Source organism: Necator americanus, chromosome II (genome assembly GCF_031761385.1).
Source record: "Necator americanus strain Aroian chromosome II, whole genome shotgun sequence".
NCBI lineage: Eukaryota > Metazoa > Nematoda > Chromadorea > Rhabditida > Ancylostomatidae > Necator > Necator americanus.
Window position 1 is genome coordinate 31835695 of NC_087372.1, and position 20643 is coordinate 31856337.

At 40.3% G+C, this 20643-nt stretch overlaps 5 protein-coding genes across 6 annotated transcripts; 2 read left to right on the plus strand and 3 right to left on the minus strand.

Moving 5' to 3' along the window:
• Nucleotides 1-499: 499 nt before the first annotated feature.
• RB195_020109 (uncharacterized protein) lies at nt 500-1676 on the plus strand (the record flags this gene model as incomplete). The annotated part of the gene is made up of 2 exons (XM_064188267.1): nt 500-662; nt 1456-1676. 2 exons carry the CDS (start codon nt 500-502, stop codon nt 1674-1676), a joined length of 384 nt encoding a protein of 127 aa, XP_064044148.1.
• Nucleotides 1376-1618, minus strand: RB195_020110 (uncharacterized protein; the record flags this gene model as incomplete). Its single annotated transcript, XM_064188268.1, has 1 exon — nt 1376-1618. The coding sequence occupies one exon, from the start codon at nt 1616-1618 to the stop codon at nt 1376-1378; it is 243 nt and encodes an 80-aa protein (XP_064044149.1).
• A 2308-nt stretch (nt 1677-3984) lies between the features above and the next one.
• On the minus strand, nt 3985-4320 carry RB195_020111 (uncharacterized protein; the record flags this gene model as incomplete). Its single annotated transcript, XM_064188269.1, has 1 exon — nt 3985-4320. The coding sequence occupies one exon, from the start codon at nt 4318-4320 to the stop codon at nt 3985-3987; it is 336 nt and encodes a 111-aa protein (XP_064044150.1).
• A 1389-nt stretch (nt 4321-5709) lies between these two features.
• RB195_020112 (uncharacterized protein) lies at nt 5710-8000 on the minus strand (the record flags this gene model as incomplete). The annotated part of the gene is made up of 8 exons (XM_064188270.1): nt 5710-5834; nt 5951-6068; nt 6155-6262; nt 6323-6564; nt 6625-6708; nt 6954-7098; nt 7231-7341; nt 7935-8000. The coding sequence occupies 8 exons, from the start codon at nt 7998-8000 to the stop codon at nt 5710-5712; spliced, it is 999 nt and encodes a 332-aa protein (XP_064044151.1).
• A 4579-nt stretch (nt 8001-12579) lies between these two features.
• Nucleotides 12580-20494, plus strand: RB195_020113 (uncharacterized protein; the record flags this gene model as incomplete). Of its 2 annotated transcripts, XM_064188272.1 has the most annotated exons (13): nt 12580-12738; nt 14653-14765; nt 15808-15911; nt 15984-16084; nt 16279-16378; nt 16439-16602; nt 16665-16784; nt 17915-18011; nt 18499-18630; nt 18766-18824; nt 19995-20152; nt 20218-20370; nt 20433-20478. In XM_064188272.1, 13 exons carry the CDS (start codon nt 12580-12582, stop codon nt 20476-20478), a joined length of 1506 nt encoding a protein of 501 aa, XP_064044153.1. The 2 variants fall into 2 exon arrangements, with proteins under 2 accessions (XP_064044153.1, XP_064044152.1); XM_064188271.1 differs by having other exon boundaries at nt 20218-20494.
• Between the last annotated feature and the right edge of the window lie 149 nt (nt 20495-20643).

A 20643-nucleotide genomic window follows, 5' to 3' on the forward strand; every position in this document is an offset into this window, starting at 1 on the left:
ACATTGCCTCAGGGGATATGTCCCGTGTTTGTGCAGCCATATTTTCTCATAATGACTTCACTTCACTTAAAAAGAGAGGGCGAGAGTTACGGTCTAAGGCGGCTATCCGCTTCCTCGCCGGTGTGTGACGTCCTTAAATCTGTGCGACCCTCCCCTCCTGACCCCCGTCCCATCCAACGAGGATGGCCAACGAGTTTTTCGCGACAAGGAATCATGTGACCTATCAGTAGGTCACACTTTGAAGTACGATTTTCCTGAACTGGGCTACGAAATCAGGACATTTTTTCGATCCTCTGAAATAGATCGCTTTTATACTTTTCGGTGGTCGTACGTGAGAGTTAAAAATGATGTTCCTATCCCAGCCATATCCCATAGGATTTAAAAAAACACGCGGTAGTCAGTGTGTTAGGATTTGACCAAGAACATATATCTATGTTCACTTATTGTATTCACTTTTTAAAAGAGCAGAGGTTCAAAAGGTCAAAAATAAGAATGTACAATGCCGGATGAGAACAGAAATGAAAGAATGAATGAAAGTGAAATGAAAAATAATGCCCGTAAAGACTTCTGGAGAACATTAGTTACAACAAATGAGATAATTGAGCGACCAACGGCGGCTACTCGACCGCCTCGTCGTCGTGACGAGTATCATTTTGAGGGCAGTGAGTGTCAGCTGCTATGACACGTTATATTTCTCGCTCTCGGCCAAGTGACACCATGCAAAATGTAGATCCGAGATCTCGTAGAGAGATTCATAGCTATAACAAATTCATTTATTAGGTTAACTATCTACATTTTTTCTAATACACATTTTAAAAAAAATTGACGTTTGGAACCAAGGATGCGCCGTTCTTTCCTGAGTCACTAAAGTAAAAACTAGGTGGTTCCAGAAGCTTACTAGCTAGAAATACATAAGAGTGCCCTGTCTCTGTTGTGCCGCTGTTATAATGCGAAGAAATCGAAGCCATCTCCAAGTGATCTTATATTCTACCGGTGGAAACAATGCCGTCGGGCAGGTTAGGCGGCAGTCGACATCAACGAGACTTTGGACGACAGGCCCACTGCCGAGGCTACTGAATTGACTGATTCCACCGCTTCAAACAGGAGAACTTCTCTTTCGCCGACTTATTACACTCCTTGTGGCAAAATCGAACACGAAGATTTACGCAGTGTCTAACAAACGCCACAATGGCGGCTTCACAACTCGGCGTTCCTAAGCCCACCATAGAGGTTCATCTGCACGCTCTAGGTTACCGGAAAGTTCTGCCGAAATAGGTACCCCAAGCACTCACCGAGACCAATCGATCATCCCGAGTGAGCATCTGTGAGTCATTGCTGCTCCACCCGCGCAGATCGGAGTTTCTGAAGGATATTGTCAAGGAAGACAAGAGTTGTGTCCTCTGTAATAACGATAACGAAACTCGGTGTTGTTACGGGCTCTCTGGTTGCGTCCAGCCACCGTTGCAGCCACAACCGAACCAACACCAACGGTGGATTCTTCTCTGCTGCTTCTGGTGTTCGCGGAGAATTCTGTGTCGACGGCCGCTGCCGGACAACCCGACAGAGTGCGGCAATTAGCCGCCGCAATCCGAGAAAAGCGACCGAGACGTGTCGCCATTCAGTTACTTCAAGACGGCGAGTCGCTTCAGCCACTGGCCGGCAACTCGAGGACTTAGGATGGAAAACGGTCTTCCACGCACCCTATCCTCCAGATATTTCCTTATCAGTCTTCCACGTCTTCTTCAGTCTTGTACTGAGTTATTGAGCATTCTCTAAAGCCGAAGCTGTTCTATAATTTCACTGACCTCAGATACGCTGTTGAGCTGTTCTTTCAGTGTCAGTCCCGCCGCTTCTGCTCCCAGGGAATTATAACATTCCCAAGAAGATGAAACACTGTGATAGACACTTATGGTGGATAAATCACCAACGTACTATTAAGAGACTATAGGATTGTTAAGGGTATGCAAATGTTAAAAAAAATAAGCAGCCAACCTAATAGAAACACTTAGAAAGCCAACAATCTCCAAGTCCTCTCCTCTTAAAACCTCGGCAATTGGGAGCGTATTTATGTTTTTTGTTGATTATTTCGGGTGTTAGATTTCGATCTCGTGAAACCGTTTGAACTTTCTATGCTTATGGCTAGTTTTAGTGATTCCTCCCGTTCTCTATCCCCTGTGCAAATTGCTGTTGCTGTTTTGACCACATTTCAGATAACTGTCTTTTTCATGCCAATAAAATAATGCCTTTTTCATTATAAAAGCAACGTCAGCCGATCGTACTGGCATGAAAAACGCAGTTATCCGAAATGTGGTCAAAACAGCAACAGCAATGTGCACAGGGGATAGAGAACGGGAGGAATCACTAAAACTAGCCATAAACATAGCTAGTTCAAACGGTTACACGAAATCGAAATCTAACACCCAATCTCGAACTACAAACAAGACAATGAGGATCCCTCGTAAAGGTAGAATTCCTTTGTGCACCCCTTCGTCTCTGACTCCTTAACTGCTGCTATACACCGAACTCTTTGCGAGGGCAGCTGCAAGATGATGTTGTGTTGGTGAACATCCCGGACGACAGCATCAAGCGACAGTTAGTTCGCAATAGATTCTACGGTAGGAAATGCGTGTCAGAGCGTTGCGTTGTTTGTCCAAAGCTGGTGATTGCATGAAAATCGAAGTTATCTACCAAATAGAATGCCTAACGTGCAACGCCATTTATATTGGGGAAACTGGATGGAAAAGACAGGGTACCTGGAGTCGTTAGTGCGCCACAAAAATGAGAAGCATGATGAAAATCACTCTGAAATGTACGATATTAGGGCACGAGAAAGAAATATCTGCTAGAAAGGCATTGTCAGCGCTCTGGATTTCCGTCAGGAATCCAGCCACGAATAACAAAAATGAGTGCTCATCAATTACCAATGACTTCTTGCCCGTCGTAACACTCTGTGAGCTATAAGATTCCACCACATGCAGTTCCTCAATGTTATCTGTATTTAAGGATACTGCAAAGTGCGTAGATCTCATTCGCCCTGGTGACCATCTTGGAGAAGGCGGTGCTTCACCAGCCCCGCTAGTCGGTGAGATGGGTCAGTTTGTTTCCTTTTGAAGGTTTTGCGTGGTGTACTTACAACAATGTCGAGGCTTGGCGAAAAGAGAAGAGAAGTTTGATGGGATTTGCATGGCATCAAAGACCTCCAACCATTTTCAGGCCTTAGATAAAGACGAGTTTGTCGAAATGTCGGGTCACTAATAAAGTTTCACCTAAACCTCGTTGGCATAACAAAAAACATAAATACACTTAGAAATCTTTTACAATTTATTCTGCATCTAAAAATTCGCGTTCCCTGTAAAAAAATTTTTAGCGATTTGACGAATCTGCACCTCGTAAAATTATGATCCACATCTGATGAAAAGATCGAAACCACCGTATAATTACTATTAAATATAATAAGTACTATTATATAATAATTATTTGGTGCAAAAGAAATGTAAGTTTTTCTATCTAAAATCTAAACTAATACAACTCAGATCTAACAAAATTTATTTAATCAAAGTAATCTCCATTACAATTAACGCACTTTTGCCAATGAGAAACGAGCTTCCTAATGTCAATATCATAAAAGTCTGCTGATATGGATGCGATGAACTAATCGAAGGCAGTTTCTGCATCGTCTTGGTTTCTGAAGTGTTACTCCCGCAAGAAGTTATCGAGGTGCTTGAAAAAGTGAAAGTCAGTAAGCGAAAGGTCTGGCGACTATGGTGGATGATCCAGAGTTTCATAGTTCAACTCATGCAACTTTTGCCGTGTGATCAATGAGACGTGAGGTCCAGCGTTGTCATGAAGTAGGATTGCTCCTTTTCTATTGTTCAATGCCGGGCATAAACTTTGCAGTTTCTGGTGCATTTCGTCGATCTGCTGGCAGTACTTTTCTGCTGTAATTGTTTCACCCGGGTTCAGAAAAGTACCCGCTGCAGACCACTAAACCGTAACCATAATCTTCTTTTGATGAGTTTTCGGCTTTGGGTGATGTCGTGGAGCTTCTTTTTGGTCCAGCCACAGGGCAGATCGTCGCCTGTTATCTTGAAGATCATTGCGTGGATCAGTTTCGACTGTCGCCTTCAATAAGTCGTCTTCGAAGTGTTCGCCTTCGAGGCTGATGTTGCCGGCACGAAACTTTTGGAACCAACATTGTACTGTGCATTTGTTGATACTTCCCCGGCCCCATACTTCGTTGATATTTCGAGCGGTTTGAGCGGCGGTTCGGTCCAGTTTGAACTCGTAGAAGTAAATTTGACGAAAATTGCGATTAGACATCTGAAGATAAAAACCAAATTATTTTTATAATAAGCTACTTGAATTAAATTCCATATACATATTTAGAAAACTCATATAATAAGCTTTCCAACAATGTATAATACCTCCTAAAAAAGCCTTAGATTGTCAAAAAATAGCGTTGAAACTATTAAAACAGAAAAACCTGCATTTTTTTGCACCAATCTAATAACTCTACTAAACCTATACTGATATCAATTACTATTATAACCGGCCAAAGTGACAACAATAAAGATCTTTGACAACTGAAAGAGAAGCTGCAAAGAAAAACAAAAGCGACAGGAAAAGGAGCACTGACGATACACTGAGATTTTCTCACACTTTAATCATAATAATGGTAAAAAGAACGAAAAATAAAATGTCACTGGATGGAAATGATCAAGAAGATGATCTAACAGAGTTTGATCATAAATAAATAAATTTAAAAAATTAGACTAAAATAAAATCAAATTAAATAAATTGAATCAAACTAGATGAAAGATTTATTAAAATTTACTTTATTTGAGATCAGTTTGGGCGCTAAAAGGTGCTATATGGTATGGATATCCTTGTCATCCGAGGAAATTCTCACCCATAGGATTTCATCCGTTAAGGAATCTTGCAACGATGAATTGGGTTCACCTCCACAAATATTTGCTATTCGACTGAGGAGAATAGTTTTTCTAGTTTCTTAAAACAGACTGGAAATACCTTCATTTCGTGGGAAATGAAATTTTCGTTCAAGTGAATATTTCTCAGCAACGCTCTTTATACGAAAATACCTTTTTGAAAAAAGTTTTTTTTTTTCAAAGGAGTAGAATTTATCATTGTGACACATACATACACTATCGGGACTACTATGTACGTAGTCGATGTGACCCATATTAGCTTAAGAAATGAAGATGACATAGACCTAACTTGGTTTGTAGTTCTCTGGGACTTTTTTTCTATGGCAGCATGTTTGTCAATAGGTGCGGATGAGTAGGAGAATGAGAAATTTCTTGGAAGTTCAAAAGCGAAGCTCCTATGCAAGCAAGAATGACCAGCAGGGCAAGAATTAACATCCTTTAGAATATCTGCTTTTGCTTTGCTATTCAATCTTTTTTTGCTGGTAAAATGGAAAATAAATGGTTTAAATAACAAAAAAAATAGCCGAATCAGGATTGTATGAGAAAGAACCCATGAACAGTGATGCAAAACAGAAATATTTGGATACTCGTAATTTTTTCAAGAAATGATCAATCGAACCATGGCCTCCCATCCATTTTTCGGCGCTTCGTTTTTTTTTCATTCGAAACTTCTTACAAGGTTCTCTCTGTTCAAAGAATTGTATTGAAATTCGAGAGAATACGTAAATGTTTATTGTTTCTGACAAAAGTACAAAATTTATAACTAGTATCCTGGCGGAAGCCTCGGTGGAGGACAATGTTCGCAAGATCCGTTCGCACCATTTTCTCCGGGTGCACCACGCTCTCCCCGTACTCCAGGTCGTCCACGTGATCCAGGAACACCGCGCTCTGAAATCTTCTGTAAAACTTCACAGAGAAGTTCAAATATATAAAAATACAATGAACCACGCTAGTAGCAGTAGTAAATACTTCTAATTTGATTGCTAACTGGACAAAGACCATACCTCCTTGAACTCCAGGAGGTCCAGCTGATCCCTGGCGGCCAGGTCGGCCTTTCTCTCCTTTCGAACCTGGCGGACCGGGTTCTCCCATGGGCCCAGGAGGACCTGCTGGCCCAGCAACCTATAAATGTGCAGTATCAAACAAAAGGAGCATCCAATTGGTGTCCAGACGATTATTGAGATCAAAAGTAGGAAAAATCCACAAACCACCACAAGTCTTCCTGGTTCCCCTCTCTGGCCCTTCTTTCCTGGCCTTCCCGGAATACCTGTGGGTCCTTGCGGACCAGCTATACCTGGTTCACCTTTTTTCCCATTCTAAAAAAGTGCATCAGTTCTCTAGGAAACAACTGCAAATGGATAGTATGTGGAGCTCACAATTCCAGACAATCCAGGCGCACCACGTGGGCCCGGCGGTCCTTTAGGTCCCATGGCTCCAGGTAGCCCAGGCTGACTGGGTGGGCATATGATACAAGGTTCAGGAGGAGGCCCAAGAGCCGGCAATACTACACCATCTCTTCCTGGAGTACCATTACGGCCAGGCATTCCGTCTAGTCCATCCGCACCGTCGTCACCAGGTAACCCTGGTGGACCGGCAGGTCCTTGCTGACATGTACAACCTGAAATTCAGGGATTCTGTTTTGGATATGCATAGAAGCTATAGTTTCAGGGTCACTTACAAGCCGTGAATCTTTCAATTCCCGCCGACTTAGTTTCCTCGTAATTAACTGGACGCGATGCTGGAGGTGCACCTTCGGGGTAGTCTAGAAGAGAAATATTTAAATTTACTCTAGTAGAACAGTCCAGAAAACCTCCATAAAATTATAAGAGTATGAAAAATAATTATTGCTGTTTTCAATAATAATAAGTCGGCTCTGACGACCAAATCTGAATCTGTGAAAGTGTAAAATGATTTTTAGAAAAAATGATTGTGATCTTCTCTTACAAAGGCAAATAGCACATTTTCCCGGAGAAAAATTAAAATTCCCCTTTCTATCGCCCCACTCACCGTTTTCCCTCTTCTCAAGCCATCGTCCAAACGACCATTCACGTCTCACTCTGGATTCCGCAAGTTCAGGATTCGATTGCGCCCGATGAATATTCAACGAATCCTGCGCCGCATACACATCCACCCAAAGATCACGTGTTTTCGCCTAGATGAGATTTTTCTGCACTTTTCATGTAGAGAAAAACAGATTAAAGAAGAATTTTAGAAAATTAAATGTTGCTCAAAGAGTGGAAAGGTGTAAGGGTAAGTGAAAAATAAGAAATCTTGGGAATATTACTCTGCAGTAGTCCAATTCGTTGGACATATGTGTTTGCATTGCTTGGATGTAACTGTAGACGAGTGGCAGGGTAATCACTGATGACAACACTGCCGTTGTGGAGATCAACACCTGGAGCACGTTTATAAATGATAATAAATAAAGAATAATCAATAATTAAATGAATATATAAATAATAATATAACATAACAATATGTGAAAATAATTAAATGCAAATAATAAATATCATAACAATAAAATAACTAATTAATTAATTAACAAAATAGTAATGGCATAAAATTTCGACAAATAAACACAAAGATACAGTTTAGTGGGTGGTTCATGTGCACTTGAAAAAAAGCATTGACCTATTTTTAAACATAATTTCACCTCATAATAACAGCATAATTTCATCTGAAAATCTAGACTTTTTGTGTTCTTATCATGGTAACAGTGTTTCAAATTTACGGGAAAAGAAAACTTAAAATTTTTCCTGAAGAAGTTATGGTTATCTACCAAACTGATTCAGTGTTCCTGTAATTTTTCGGCTTCAGATTTGAACTCTCCCAATAGAGACTTAAATTTAATTTAAATTTCTTCCAACACGAGTAACTATGTATGGAACAAATTATTAACTTTCTTTTCAAGCAAGTAAAAAAAAATATTCGAACATTCACATAACAGTAATATAATGATAATAACAAAATAACGGGAAAAAAACTAACCGCAATAAACGTTGTTCGCCTAAGCCTTTCCGATTCGCATGTCTCCTTCAAATAATACTCTGTCATTTTGAAGTTGTCGATGAAGAGCTTCTATCCTAGAAATAGAGTAAGGTAAGATAAAAATCCATAAACAACATAAGTGGTATGTATGTACGTCCTTAAAATTATATATACTTATGATAAGTCCATCGATACTAGTGGATCTTACCGAGTGACGAAGAACAGAAATGTTGTTCACGAGCCAAATGACTTTTCAAATTTGAAATATACAGATATATAAAGTTAAAAAAGACAAAGTGTCTGGCGTTAATCAATCTGCTTGGGATGCGCCCCCACGTTCACTTCAATTCAGAATCGTATGAGGTTCACGAACGTGTAACTGGCCCATACAATGACTTGCGGGGGCCAGCCGCTGTCTCAAGTCAGTGCTTTTATCCTCCCTAACACAAGTCTGGTACCAATTCATCGACCCCAGAGGAATGAAAGTCTTGGTGAGCACTGGGGAGGACTTAAACCTCCGATCGATCGTGCAGGAAGCGGAACCTCTAACCGCTACACTAAACCCACCCCTACAAATATATAATAAAATATAATAAAAATAATTTCAAAGTAGAACTAATCAGAGCGATTTTTTCAATATTTATTCGTTTGCCTGTGCAGAACGTGATTTGTAGAGATATTATAACTTTACACAAGGCTAGATAAGAACACTTCTATTTCTGGTTAATCCCTTATGCGTAATGCAATTTTTGAGATTTTTGAGATTAAATATGGATAGAGTGTACGGTAATGTTTAATCTTTATGAGGAATCCGCTTACTTCAATTCAGGATCGGTTTATGCGCAGCCTTACAATAACCTGAGAGAGGAGACTATTTTAAGAAAAATCTATCACAAATGAAAGGAAACAATGAACGGCAATCCATATCGATTAATTACTTGCTAAAAGCAGCACGGGATCACAGAAATTCTCATCCTTGGTGTTTGAAGTTTCCCAAACCCCAATGTTTTTTTTAGTTACCTTTTCTTACCTTTTCGTTAGAACTAAAATTCCTTTCTTTTCAAGAATAAAGAATTTTTTGTTTCTTTCGCGAAGAAAAAAAAAACCATTTCTTTTTTTGCTTTTGACTTTACTTCCGCATAAAAGTATCAAAATCATCGTTTTCTTGGGAATATGCACTACTTTTCCTTGCATTTCTTTTTTTCACCCTTCTTCCTTGCAAATTCCTCGCAAGCAGATTATCGCAAATGTTAGTTCCTAGACAAATCTTTTTCAAAATGTTTCCTGTCTTATAAAAAAAAACCAGAAATTGTCAAGTTTTTTCTAAACAAAAAATGCGCTTGTCAGCGTTTATCAACCCACTTTCATTGATTTTTTTTGATTAATTGATATCGGATGATCTTGTTCGTCTAGCACAATATTTTGCATCGTTCCTCACATCCGAAAATTCGTGCTTCATCTCCAAAATGATGCGCTATTTTTGCATAGAATTCCCTAATTTCTCAGAGAGCAAAGAAAAAATGTTAAGGTTCAAAGTATCGAAGATAGTCGAGAGACGAATACCGGAACTAATTCTGATAATCCACCGAGAGATACATTAAATACAACAAACATCGTGCGGGATTCAAGGTAATTAAAGTAGACAGAGATCTCTTAGAGTGATGCCTGCATGCGCTTATATATTCTAGATCGGAGCGGAGATGGCCGCACCCAGATACACACACAAATGAGGCCGTATTTTCAATGTTCACAATTGTAAACATCACATTTACAGCGATATGTGACAACGGCGGCGGCAGGTGACGGCGGTGAGAACTGTCAGAATTGCGGATCTAGCGCGAAATGGGGCAATTCCCGGGCCGGGAATTCCAGTCAGCATCGTTTGAAAAACGAATGAGGTTGATGTTGAAGACAATTTTTGACTTCATGACTTTGTTTCTACTTTTACATTTTTACAGAATCGCATTCTCTTTTATGCACTTAAAGGCATCACACTACTAATCTGGAGTGGTACGGATTTCAGGTGGAGTATTCGTATACGGCATCGTAGATTACCGAGAGGAAAAGTCTAAACACCAAGGATGAAAGTTCCTGTGATTCCGTGCTGCCTTTACTTTACCTTTAACAATGAACGGCAATCCATATCAATTAATTGCTTGCTGCCCTTAACAAGTAGTTAATCGATATGGATTGCCATCCGTTGTTTTCTTTCATCTGTAATCGATTTTTCCGTCCAGTTCTTCGTAATTGCCATAAAAAACGGTCCGGAAGATGCGACGCGTGCAAAAGGCTGGCGCGCTCCAGTCGAACTCGTTGTAGAAAAGAGCGCACCGGAACGCCCGAAGCCGTATCTTCCGGGCCGTTTTTTTACGGCAATTAGGAAGAAATGGACGGAATCACCTCTCTCCCCATAACCTGCGATCCCGTATACGAATATTCCACCTGAAATCCGTACCATCTCAGATTCGTGGGGTAATACCTTCAAAAAAGATTTTGTATTGAAAATTCTGAAAATGCTTCTTGATCGGTTTTGTGAGCACAGCACAACCCCAAATAATGATAGAGAGTAGCCCAGGGAAACGAGAAATTTTGAGTGTAGTAGTGGCAGTCCTGAACAGATGGTGGACAGGTGAAAGTAGCATTATTCGGTACACAACTACTTGCCATTTAGTAGTTATAGATCAGTACATCGGTCCACGACGCAGATTTGAAGTCTGTGTGAAGTCTTTTTACAAAAATGGAGACAGAGTGACTGCTGCTCAACGGGAATTCCGACGTCATTAAAAGCGGTATACCGCGAATGTGACATGGTGGGCATGTGAAGGAATGCGCGGGAAAATCTAGAATTGCGGTTGCATATTGCGGGATCAGGAGTGGTTCTGCTCATCTTTCCCTGATTGTCGTAAGAAACGAGGTGGAAGAGGATGTTTTTTTGAAAGATGATTTCAGTTGCAACGCGTCATCCTTGTGTACGCGCCGCATCCAAGTGCGAGGACCAGTGATGTCTTCTCATCAGGTTACCCAAGTAAAACCAATGAATGCTAAACCCTGCTAAGGGGACCGGAATGCGTGCATCAAGGAGTGTTCTAACTACCTCGTAGTAACCAAAGTGGTTCCCAAGCCGCCTATTACGACGATTAGGAGAGAGATGAGCGGGAACCTCTCCTGATCCCGAAATCTACATCCTCATCTCTAGCTGTTTCCGCGGATTCCATCACCACGTCAGATTCCCGGTATGCTGCCTTTAAAAAGAAACGAAAATGAAAATGAAAATGTCAGAAATGAATAACCTATTTATTGATTGCCAGGCGAATAGGAAAGCGACCGTGACGTCCTAAATTGTAATGACGTCGGAATTCTCGCTGAGCAGCAGCTGCGCTATCACCTTTTTTGTAAAATGACTTCATAGTAAAACTGCATGGCTGCTACAACTGCACTCAAAATTTGTCGTTCCCTTTGCTAACCTCTAGAGAGTTGTTTCCGTATTCAAAATTGAGTTTGATCAAACCGTAGCCGGTAATCTTACTGATTTACTCATACAGAATTTGTTACCAAAGTTACTCTTCGTAAACTACGACCACTAGATGAAACATACCCTGATCCAACGGTCGAGTATTCCCTAAATTTAAAATATCAAGGTGATGGAGTAGATTCCTCAGGCATTGAAATCTATGAGTAACACGTTCAGAGATCCATAAAGTAAGAAAGGAGGATTTGAACAACAACATCGTTTTGTTGTAATATTTCTCAAAAGCTTTTTTTTTTACTTTTTAGAAGAAAGACTTTCTGAAATTATTACAACCCAATACTGTTGCTTTTCTTGAAAAAATGTACAAGTTTCAGTCTGAACATGCATTAAAATACGCTTCAGATACTCTTTGGAACAAACCTGAGGGAGTGTGGAGGAGAATAAAACCAGGCCTATCCTTAGGTTAGAAAATATTCCAGCTGTTTTTTTTTTCTTGCAGGGAATTTACCAAACGGTACCGTTGATAACACCCTCTAATTCATTGCTAACTCCAATAACGGATCCTGAGACCTTGAGTGAGCAAAAAAATAATGGATGCTTTCAACCTTACACACACCTCGGTGATCTCTGTGCTGACCTCCTATGGGGATTGCAGCGACACGCGTGATAAGCACGTGTAGATAAGCGATTTTTTCTTCTCTACACTCTCTTCATCTCTAGTAAGTGCAGAAATCCTTTGTGAACTTTGAAATCCACGGTAAAATATGAATGTATGAAAAAACCCGGAGAAAATAACGATTTCCTGCCGGAAATCATCTCAATCTTCGCGAAGAATGTGAACCAGTTGTGCAATGTTGTGCAACTCTTCGCTATCGGCCGGTGTGTGGTGTGGATAAGAGGGAATAGTGTGGAAAACAGTGAGGGCGCAGAGAAGAGTGCGAGACGTACATTGCGTATTTATTCTTTGATTTCTCCATGTAGAACTGTTGCAAACCAATTAATCGCCAAATTTTTAGAATTATCTCACTTTTATTTTGATTACTTCTTCAAATATAGGATTTTCCCGTGGACTCGCATCATCTCTTTCTTGCTTTTGATTTTCTTTTATTGTTTTCTGGTCGGGTTTCCACGATTCCGCCAAAATTCCCACCTACTTTTAATTCTTTGACATTCCAGATGCTCCAAGTTCTCGAGTTATGTTTGATTTTTCTACAATGCCTACTGTACAAAGTGAATGCATCGAATATCTTGATTTGGAATCCTACACTTGGCTACAGTCACGTCAGATTTTTAGGTAATATAGCGGATGTGTTGACGGCGGACGGACATAATGTAGTAGGTTTGAAGTTCACTCGTTTTTTCCTCCTCAATAACTTCTCCTACATCACCCCACGACGCTGAGGTGGTACGGATTTCAGTTGGAGTATTCGTACACGGGATCGTAGATTATGGAGAGGGGGTGATTCGTGCGTTCCTTCTTAATTGCCAAAAAAAAAACGGTCCGGAAGATGCGGTGCGTGCACGAGGCTGGCGCGCTCCAATCAAACTCGTAGAAAATAGCGCGCCAGAACGCCCGAAGCCGTATCTTCCGGACCGTTTTTACGGCAATTAGGAAGAAATAGGCGGAATCCCCCCCTCTCTCCATAATCTACGATCCCGTGTACAAATACTCCACCTGAACCGCACCACCCCAGATTCGCGGTATGCTGCCTTTAACCTTATACAATAAAACTCGTAACTTTCTGTTCAAAATCCTATTCCTACGTTCTTTTCGGTGCCAATTAAAGGCAGGGTATCACCGAATTGACGTGTTGGGACCTCTCATGGACAATATATGGTTTGGAGTGTTGATTAGGAGTACGATTGTGTTCACCTTCAGTTTTACCGAATCGCCCCGAAAAAACGACGTGAGAAATGTACGTTCCTGTACGAATTTTCCCTACGAGACACTTAATAACACCACCTTTGTACACGCGCCAAATCTCTCAACAGCGCATCTGTTGGTTTCGCTTTTCTTTCGTTTTATCAGAGATTATTGTCTGATTGATTATCGTTCGCTAGCTCGCAGGCACGCTGCATGTGCATTGGCGGCACGTCATAAGGTGCCTCGTAGGCAAGTTCGCGCGGAAAAGCCGTCTCCCGCGTCGTTTTTTGGGACGATTAGGGAACATTGAGCATAAACACTCTTATGCTCATAATCTACACCCAGAATCCTACATTGTCCTTGAGAGATTCCACCATCATTAGTTTCTTGATGTTCTGCCTTTGAACCGGAACCAACATTTCGGGATCTTATTTTGTTGAGCTGTTTTTTCTTTATTCATCACTTTTGTCCCAATAAGAAAGTATAGACCTCTCTTCTCTGCTCAAATATCCAGTCTTGCATGTGGGAGATGTAAACAAAGAAAAAGGTGCAAAATAAACCAACTTAACTTAAAGGCATCACCCCACGAATCTGAGGTGGTGCAGATTTCAGGTGGAGTATTCGTATACGCGATGGGAGACCATGGAGAGGGAGGTGATTCCGTCCATTTCTTCCTAATTGCCGTAAAAAAACGGCCCGGAAGATGCAGCACGTGCACGAGGCTGGCGCGCTCCAGTCCAATTCCCTGTAGAAAATAGTGCGCCAGAACGACTGAAGCCGTATCTTCGGACCGTTTCTTACAGCAATTAGGAAGAAATTGACGGAATCACCCCCTCTCTATGGTCTCCCATTCCGTATACGAATACTTCACCTGAAATCCGTACCACCTCAGATTCGTGGAGTGATGCCTTTAAGGTCCATTTGAACCAAGAACATTCCACGCAATGCTAGAAAATTGGAGCAAGAATGACAGTTAGACTACCACAATCTTTTGAAGTAAACAAACCTAATGTAAATTTTGAGCGCTAAGAAAAGCGAAAGAAAGCGATCTATAATTCTATCCACTATGATCGGCACTGAACCGATCATGGTGGATAGAGTTATAGATCGTAGATCATAGATTATCTTAACGGGAGCTGACCTGGACCTGTCGGTAGTGGGCGAAGTGCAAAAATCCTAAATTTTATCCTAAATTTCACTGGGAAGCTACAAAACCCTACCAGGTAGAGCAGCAGTTCACTATCCTCCGTAGATCAAAAAAAGTAGCGTGATCTAGTGGTGCCCCAATAGACATAAACGGAAATTCATACTGAAGATGATCATGGAATGACTTAAAGAAAAGAAAAATTAAGGGAGAAACGAAAATTTAATTTAATCTGCTGCAGACCATCTTCTCGTCTTCAATGGACTCGGAAATTACGACTTTTGGTAATCGTCTTCCAGCTCGAACGATCCGATTCAAATCGCCTGGAATCGATGAAGTGTTTCGAAACTTAGTGTAAGTTTGAACATTCTCAACATTTTAATTGATTTGATTTCTAAAATTAGAGTAGGGATTATTAGATATTAGATCATTTTCTTTTTTCATAGTAGTTTCTTATCGATTTGAGCGCCATGACGCGTTCATACTCACATTTATTTGTCGACAAATTTTTCTTCATAGTTATTATTGTTACGTTGGGTACATCACGTAGATAGCTAGTAGATAGTAATAGACCTCGTTTCACTTTTATTTTCTTAAGACCACTCCAGTAATCTCTTTACACACTTTTTACTGCAATTTCACGAATTTCTTTGATTGTTCACATATATGTGAAGGAAGCAACACAAGTACATTTTTTATTTAGAAATTAGACTCGTAAAAAAAAATACCACTTTTTCATCTCACACCTAAAGATTTCGGATCCTTCCTTTAAAGGCATCACTCCACGAATCTGAGGTGGTACGGATTTCGGGTGGAGTATTCGTATACGGGATGGGGACTATGGAGAGGGGGGTGATTCGTTCCATTTCTTCCTAATTGCCGTAAAAAACGGCCCGGAAGATACGGCCTCAGGCGTTCTGGCGCATTATTTTCTACAGGGAGTTCGACTGGGGCGCGCCAATATTCTGCACGCGCCGCATCTTCCGGGCCGTTTTTTACGGCAGTTAGGAAGAAATGGACGGAATCTCCCCGCTCTCCATAGTCTCCCATCCCGCATACGAAGAATGCACCACCTGAAATCTGCACCACCTCAGATTCGTGGGATGATGCCTTTAAATTTAGATCGTATTTCTATATTTATTGTATACATATTTCTATATTTATTGATTTATTCAAAACAACAACATTAATGTAATAACAAATTAATGTAATAACAACATTTACACAAATGGTGCGCCAAAAAATAGATGCCATGTTTATAGATATCTAAACTATTTTAACCGCAACTTGAGAGTTGGAAACATTTCTGCTCCGTGACTGAGAAAAAAGAATTACCGATTTCCTTTGATAATTTACCATTTTCTAAAGACCTTTCATTAAAATTATCAGCTTTCAGTTTAAAAGGACCATCTTTTTGGGACACCCCACAATGTGATGAGCTCTGCTTTGGATGGAGTGACAACGACCTGATGAACGAGCAAGTTCTCACTTATTGTAAAGGTAATAGTTATCAAGATTAGTTCTTTTCCTGGATATAATTTATCGGTTTTTTTTCCAAAAAAAAAATTACAGATCTTCTGGAAGACACTGAACTGTTAAATTCTTTGAATGAGTCCAAGTTTGAACTTGTCTACACTGAAGCGAACGACATTTGCGCTCCTGGGATATTTCAGGTCCGTTTCTCGTTGGATCCGTACGAATTATTCTGTCACCCATTTAGGAAGCACTCCTGAGATTATTTTTATCTTTTTGCTTATTTATACTCTTTTTCTACTCTTTTCTCCTGCTAGACGTTGAAAATAATCCATAAACAATCAGTACGCACAGAATGTTGGTAAATTTTCCTGCGCTAAACGTATCGCTCCAGATCCTTGGAATCAAGAACATGGTACTGGCGGTAGCACATACTATGGTGCCTCGCATGTATGAAGTAACAGGAATGTCGACACTCCCCAGTTTTATGCCAGGTACGGTCGTGATTTACTGGATTCGGGTCCGGAACAGAAAAAAATTATTTTCACCTTCAGAAATAGTGACACCATTTTCTGATGATATGACATTTGTGGAGCGAATGGCAAATTTTAAAATTAGCATGCAGTTCATGTTTCATATGCGGAAATGGGAGCGGATTTTTTGGGAACATTTTAACGCAAAATATCCTGGGTTTCCCGCGATACGAGAGATTTACAACGTAAATTTCATATTTGAGTAATCCTTACAATGTATTCTCGATTTCAGCCTATTTTTCTTCAGGAAAAAACTGCATTAATAATGACGAACGTACACGAATTTGCTGAATCGCCACGTCCCACAACGAATATGATACGGTATATTGGGGGATCAACGTTGTACGAAGCAAAACCATTAGAAAAGGTAAGAATTAACTATAACTGAAAATAAACACTCAATTCAGAGAAAATTGAATTTTATATTCTTTATCACAATTTTGAATATTTAATCACTGAAATGGTAAGATATTCGAAGGTGCCCACGTTGTTGAATATTCGATAGTACTCGACAAATTTCGATATTAAGGAATTTTCGACCATTCAACGCCTGAACATCTCTTCGTTGATTCAAAAATCAATTCTCGACATCCTCTCAATATTTTGAGAAAAAAAGGAATAATTATAAAGGCCCAAATTACTTAACTATTACATTTTTCCCTTTATTCACCTTTTTTATAGAACGAGAGTCTCCTTGCTACTAAAAACTTTTGATTATTGCAAATTTTTCCTTTTCACAGGGAAATTCTGGATGAAATTTGCTTCAAATAGAGCGAAGCAGGAGAAATCAAAATTTGAGAGGAAATACTTGAAGAACATTCGCGAAAGTAACTAATTGTGATATTAAATTTTATTCGTTAAATTAAATCGTATTCGAAAAATTACATTAACTAATCTCTTCAGAAATTAGTTTCGAAGTTTAACTTCCAAAATTCAGAAAATACATTTAGAATTTAAATAAATTTTGAACTGAAACTTTGAGTATTTATGACAACTTGAATGTTTTATAAACTCGAATATACTCGAATACATTCGAAAACTACTTTCAAACATAGCTATAACGGAGACATGGGACACTTGATATTAAGCTGCCATTCAAGATAAAGACCCCCTCGGTTTTGTCTTTTTTAAATCCCAGTCACTTAAAGGCATCACCCCACGAATCTGAGGTGGTGCAGATTTCAGGTGGAGTATTCGTATACGGGATAGTAGATTATGGAGAGGGGTGTAATTCCGTCCATTTCTTGCTAATTGCCGTAAAAAACGGCCCCGAAGATGCGGCGCCGCACAAGACTGGCGCGCTCCAATCGAACCTCTTGTACAAAATGGTGCGCCAAAACGAATGAAGCCGTATCTTCCGGGCCGTTTTTACGGCAATTAGGAAGAAATGAACGGAATCACCCCCCTCTCCGTAGTCTCCCATCCCGTATACGAATACTCCACCTGAAATCTGCACCACCTCAGATTCGTGGGGTGATGCCTTTAATCTTCGTTCAGGATCTGGATGATCTTCTCAACGAAAGGGAAGCAACAGTCCTATTCTCGCTTGGATCAGTTGCAAAGTCTAAGAATATGCCAGAATGGCTCAGAAATGGTACGAAATGGTTCTTTTCATCGTTTATTATTATTATAATTAACGTTTATTATTATTCATTTACTTTTCTTTCCCTGTCCACTTAAAGGCATCACCCCACGAATCTGAGGTGGTACGGATTTCAGGTGGAGTATACGTACACGGGATCGTAGATTATGGAGAGGGGTGTAATTCCGCCCATTACTTCCTAATGGCCGTAAGAAACTGCCCGGAAGATGCGGCGCCGCACTGGGCTGACGCGCTCCAATTGAACTCCTTGTAGAAGATAGCTAGAAGCTGTATCTTCCGGGCCTAGAAGCTGTACCTTTCTACGGCAATTAGGAGGAAATGAATGGAATCGCCTTCCTCCCCATAATCTGCTACCCCGTATACGAATACTCCACCTGAAATCCGTACCACTCCAGATTAGTGGTGTGATGCCTTTAATATTCTCGCTTCGTTCTCACATGTTAACTACAACATTATAATTAAAATAATATTTTTGCAGATATTATCCATACTTTTAACTCGTTTCCTAACGTGACGTTCATTTGGAAATATGAAGATGATGATCTTATCACATCCGGCTCTCATCCGAATATTCATCTGATGAGATGGATTCCACAAGTAGACCTATTAGGTATGCTATTTCGATGATATTCAACAGAAGGGGAAGAAATTAAACAGCATTCGGTAGGATTTGAGCCATTTTAAGGAATTTTCAAAGCCTTTTTTCTTCTCTTAATCGACCTCAGAAAAAAATTACATGTTTCAGCTGATAAACGTCTTTCTCTGTTCATCACCCATGGTGGCATGAATTCCATGCTGGAAGCGGTTGGTTCTTTCTCTTTCCTTTCTCTTAAAATCAAATTTATTGATTACTTTCTTCTACTTTTTCCTACTATTGGATTTTAAGTAAGAAACTCTGCACTACTAGTGCCACTGAGCTTTGGATCCGAGTGAAGGAGGACTTTCTTATAACTAATCCAAGAAACGCCCATTACGTATTACTTTTTCTTTGGATAAATAACAAGACAAGCCGGATAGCACATACAGTGTCATACGTGGTGGAACTGAGTCGGTCCCAAATTGAATCCACCACCTTCGATGGAAAACCAGGAGGAATCTAAGAATCGCGCACAAACGACCATGCGTTATCGATTCATTCTGCTCTTTGTTCGCAAATGGTACGGGATGGGACGGCACGGGAACCTAACCCTCACAAGACGAATTTTCTCAGCAATGGCACAAGCAACTCTCCGGGAATCCTATCATGCTGGTCGAACCTTTTGGGTCGACACGGGTTCAATAACGGTTCGGATTCGACGCAGAGCGGTACCGGCCGACGGCTCCAGATCTCCAAACCACCACACGTCCGGAAGTTCGCTGAATCGACTTTGGTCGGACGCCTTTTAGATTGGCATACGTGCGTAATGCGTTTCAATGACAATCGCTGGACCACAGCTGTAAATGACTGAATAAGACCCGATATCAAACGTACCGAAGGAGGACCGCCGACCCGATGGTGGGACCTTCTTAGGATGTCCTTCAAAGAAAGATCCGATGCTCTTCGAGTCTCTCGGGAGAAGAGAAGCCACTGGACAACCATTGCGCACGATTCGAACAAATGGAAGTATTACCTCTGCGCCCCCGAGCAAATCGACGAACAGTGAGAGCACAGGCGATACAGGTAGCGTGCGCAGAGGTTTCTGGATAGTGATCAGTGCTATTTTAGTGATTAGCGGATAATATTAAATCAAAAAATCGATAATCATAGTCATAAAATATTCGTGAGCACCATAATATTTGATCTCAATTATAAATATGTGTGTATTATGGTTTCTCTGGATGGTCGTCGTTAGTGTAGAACAACTGGATACTCTAACAAAATAATCTTTTAAAAAAATAATAAATCTAGTAAAAATCTGGATAAAAACACCGACGGGAACAGATCGAGGTACAGTCGGCGGTTGGAATTTCTCCAAAAAAAAACGCTCAATTCAGATGCACTACGGGAAGCCTGTGATTGCTATACCTCTATTCGGCGATCAACTTCACAACTCAAGGAATATTCCAAGACTTCAAATCGGGAACATCCTTGACAGAACACGTATCAGCCAGAAGACGTTAACGGAAATGATTAAGATGACGTTGGGGAACGAGTAGGATTTATTGGTTTTTTGTGCAACATCTGACGTATCGTATCTGATTTCCCACACGATTTCAGAACGATTTTACGGAATGCAGGGTTTGTTGCCTCGCAACTTGCCGGACGACCGCAACAATATCGTGAGGATATTGCTAGATGGGCAAAAGTCATTTTAGAATATGGCCGAATGGATCATCTAATACTACATTCTAGGAATATGAATTCGATACAGTATTATTGTTTAGATGTTATAGCATTTGTGTTCACTTTTACAATTATAGTTTTGTTTTCAGCATTGTGGCTTTTAAAACAGGTATTTTGTTATATAAGAGCCTCTAAAGAGAAATTTGACTGATTTTCATTTTGTTGGATCAATTCTCGTTCACGGATGTTGTTATTATTTCAATGATTAAAAGTTATTTGTTGTATCTGAGATCCTTCCGAGATTTCTGTGTCTGGTCAGCTGATGTGCGAAATTCGCAGAGAAAAATTTCAATATTCAAA